The 3,966-nt window shown below is 41.8% G+C and overlaps 1 protein-coding gene across 1 annotated transcript; it reads right to left on the bottom strand.

Annotated features, from left to right (window-relative positions):
* Nucleotides 1–1,233: 1,233 nt before the first annotated feature.
* On the bottom strand, nucleotides 1,234–2,175 carry LOC138814250 (olfactory receptor 7E24-like). Its single transcript, XM_070003259.1, has one exon. The coding sequence runs from the start codon at nucleotides 2,173–2,175 to the stop codon at nucleotides 1,234–1,236; it is 942 nt and encodes a 313-aa protein (XP_069859360.1).
* Between the last annotated feature and the right edge of the window lie 1,791 nt (nucleotides 2,176–3,966).

A 3,966-nucleotide genomic window follows, 5' to 3' on the forward strand; every position in this document is an offset into this window, starting at 1 on the left:
AAAAATTATCATTTTATTATCTTTTGATAACAATGCATCTTTTTGTAACTTTTAACTTTTAAGTAGTTGTACAAAGGGCTTTCGTTCCACAAGTCAGATTATGAGTACAATCCATCATAACCACTGTCATTCCTTCCATCATTGTCTCCTAAGTCTATCCTCATGCCACCCTCCCCCCAACTTACCTAGCTCCATTTTCACATATATACATTGAGGTTTTCACATATATACATTGAGGATTGTCATTGTACATTTTATTTATTTTATTCTATTTTTATGAGGTCTCCATGGCTTGAACTCAGGGCCTAGGGGCTGTTCCTGAGCTTTTTTTCTTTTATTTATTTATTTTTTTTTTGGGTCCGGTCGTGGGGCCTGAACTCTGGGCCTGGGCGCTGTCCCTCAGCTCTTCAGCTCAAGGCTAGCGCTCTACCACTTGAGCCACAGCGCCACTTCCGGCTTTTTTTGTTTTTTGCTTATGTGGTGCTGAGGAATCGAACCCAGGGCCTCAGGCATGCAAGGCAAGCGCTCTACCACTGAGCCACCTTCCCAGCCCCCTGAGCTTTTTTTCAAGGCTAGCACTCTACCACTTGAGCCACAGCTCCACTTCTGGCTTCTTGTAGGTTAATTGGAGATGAGTGCTGCAGTTAATCAATTCTTCAGTATCAAAAACATATGTGTCTATGACCTATATGCTACAGTTTTGAATAGACAGAGGTCTTGACTTTGGAACCATTGCCATAGACAATTACCGACCTTTTGTAGAATTTGGCTATGCACATTCTACCTCCAGCACAAAGAACAGACACTCCCATTTGCTAAATGCACTTTTTGTGTGTGCCTGTACTGGGGCTTGAATTCAGGGTCTGGGTGCTGTCCCTGAGCTGTTTTGCTCAAGCCTAGTACTCTAGGCTTGAGCTCTAGGCTCTAGGTGGAGCCACAGCTCTACCTTTCATGCTTTTGGTGATTAACTGGGGATAAGATTCTCATAGACTTTCCTGCCTGGGCTGGCTTTGAACTATTATTCTCAGATCTCAGCCTTCTATGAAGCTAGAATTACAGATATGAGCCACTGGAGCCTGGCCACTAACTGAACTTGACTTGGAATGTTCTCAACATGAGTTCACCTGGACAGAAACATATTGTAAGTCAAGGATGTGAATGTCAAAGGTATTTTCCAAATGCAGACATCTGGTTTTGCTATTTCTTTGAACCCACAGATCAAAATAGATAACCTTAATATGGATGGCATGTTGCTTTGCAGGCCAGGAACCAAAGAGCTTTCTTGATGTCCCTGTTCCTCAAACTGTAGACAAAAGGGTTCAGCATGGGACTGATAATGGTGTACATCACAGAGACCACCATCACCTTCCTGGGGGTGTCTGAAAGTACTGAACTGCAATACGCAATCAGGCCTGTCCCATAAAACAAGCACACGACAGATAAGTGAGAGCCACAGGTGGAGAAGGCTTTGTATTTCCCATTGGTTGATGGGACTCCAAGAATGGTAGAAACAATTTGGATGTAAGAATAAAGGATTCCTGAGGCTGGAATCCCTCCAAAGACTGCACTAACCAGATAGATGAAGATATTTTTAGTGGGAATATAATCACAGGCAAGCTTCAGGAGCTGAGAAGGGTCACAGAAGAAACTAGGAATTTCTACATCTTCACAGAAATTAAGTTGTGACACTATCAAGCAGTGTGCCAGGGAGTCCAACAGACTGAGGCACAGTGACAGTACGACTAACAAGCCACAGAAGCGGGGGTTCATAATGATGGGGTAGTGCAGAGGGTAGCAGATGGCCACCAAGCGGTCATAGGCCATAACAGCCATCTGCAGACTGTCCAAACATCCAGAAAAGATAAAAAAGGCCACCTGTGTTAGGCAGCCAGCATAGCTGATGGATTTGCTATGAGTCTGGAGGTTAACCAGCATCTTGAGGACAGTGCTACTGCTGAAGCTAATGTCAGCAAAGGACAGGATGGAGAGGAAGAAGTACATGGGGGTGTGGAGGTGGGAGTCAGAGGTGACAGCCAGGATGATGAGCAGATTTCCAAGCACAGTGATCAAGTACATGGACAGGAACAGCCCAGCTAAGATGGGCTGAAGTTCTAGGTCATCAGAGAGTCCCAGGAGTCGGAATTGTGATAGTCCTGTGTAGTTTTGTGGTCCCATGAAGCATTCACACCTTATGGTAAAAGAACCCCACACGTTATTGGAGTCAAGAAAGGAACAAAAAGGCAATCAACAATATGCATTGTAAATTCAATCAGCTCAAAATCAACTACTCATATTTGAGCATTGCAATAATTTGGGTAAGATGGAAATGCATCCTCAAAAGGCCATGAGATATGAGGTACATATTGAGAAAGATGATATGGATCCCTCAAGAATTGGAATCCTGAACTCATGGACAGCTCAGTTTAATGTTTCTACATTACACGTAGGGTCCTGAGTTACACCATAACCGTGCAAAGAAGAAATAAAACAGAAAGGAAAAGAAAAAGAAGAGAGTCATAATTACAGAGAGAGGATAGAGAGAAAAAAAGAAGAAAGGAAGAAAAGAAATAAGGAAAGGTTGAAGGGAGAAGGAAGGAAAAAAGAGCTTGAGGGAGGAAGGGAAGCAAAGAGAGAAGGAAGGAATGAAGGAAGGAGTAAAGGAAGGAATGAGGGGAGAAAGGAAGGAAGGCAGGTAGGCAGGAAAGAAAATGACTGGCTGAGAGAATAAAATATGAGTTCATCCTATCATATGATGAGCTGATAGAGGAAGCTGGTGTCATGAGAAACAGGATGAGTGACAGAAGTCACCAAATATTTGAAGTACAGAGTACAATTTATTCTCATCACCCTTTATGTCCCTGTCACTTGGTAAATTTACATTCATTTGCAAATCTAAGACTAGGAGCCGGGTTTTTTTCCTTTCTTTTTCCTCTCTTCCTTCCTTCCTTCCTTCCTTCCTTCTTTCCTTCCTTCCTTCCTTCCTTCCTTCCTCCCTCCCTCCTTCCCTCCCTCCCTCCCTCCTTCCTTCCCTTCCTTTCTCCCTTCCTTCTTTCCTTCCTTCCTTTTTTTCTCTCTTTCTTTCTTTCTTTCTCTCCTTTTTCATATTTGTTTCAGCAGAGAATTACATGGTAAGTGATTTTCTAGATCCTAAATAAATACATATGTTGGAATTGTAAAAACTACAATTGTCAAAACTACAGTGTCAACAAGAGAAATCTTCCATACTGTTATTATATACCCATATACAGACACAGAGATGAATTAAATTTATTCTGATCTTTTTTTTAAAGAATAACACATGATGAACCAACCAGTCACTGGTGGCTCATACCTGTAATCCTTGCTACTTAAGAGGCCAAGAGCTAAAAATCAAGCCACCCAGGCAATAAAATCCATGCGACTCTTATCTCCAATTAATCACCCCCAAAATGGAAGTGAAGCATGACTCAAGTGGTAGAACACTATCCTTGAACAAAAAAGCCAAGGGACAAAGCCCAGGCCTTGATTTCAAGTCCCAAGACCAGCATACATATAACAAAAGAAGGTAACACACAAGGAACAGGTAATTCTAATTGTGGAAGTAGAAAATTTGACATAAAAATTGTTAACATAATTTACTATATCATGCCAATGAATAGAATTCATGGTCAATTATATTTGAGAAAATGTAACAGCCATGGTTAGTAGCCAGAAATGAGAATGTTGGTAAAAGAAACAAAAGACAATTTCCTATCCCACTTAAAGAGCAATTATTTTTAAACCACATCGACTAGAGGACGCTAAAGCTAAAGCCATGACAGTATGTATGTTTAGAGCAGTCTTCTCCAGCTGCAATCATTCTACACTTCTCCGCAATTTTTTTTTTTTTTTTGTCTGTCGTGGGGTCTGAACTCTGAGCCTGGGTGCTGTCTCTCAGCTCTTCAGCTCAAAGCTAGCGCTCTACCACTTGAGCCACAGCACCACTTC

Source organism: Dipodomys merriami, unplaced genomic scaffold, assembly GCF_024711535.1.
Source record: "Dipodomys merriami isolate MVZ:Mamm:240054 unplaced genomic scaffold, mDipMer1.0.p SCAF_6, whole genome shotgun sequence".
In the NCBI taxonomy this organism is placed as follows: Eukaryota; Metazoa; Chordata; class Mammalia; order Rodentia; family Heteromyidae; genus Dipodomys; species Dipodomys merriami.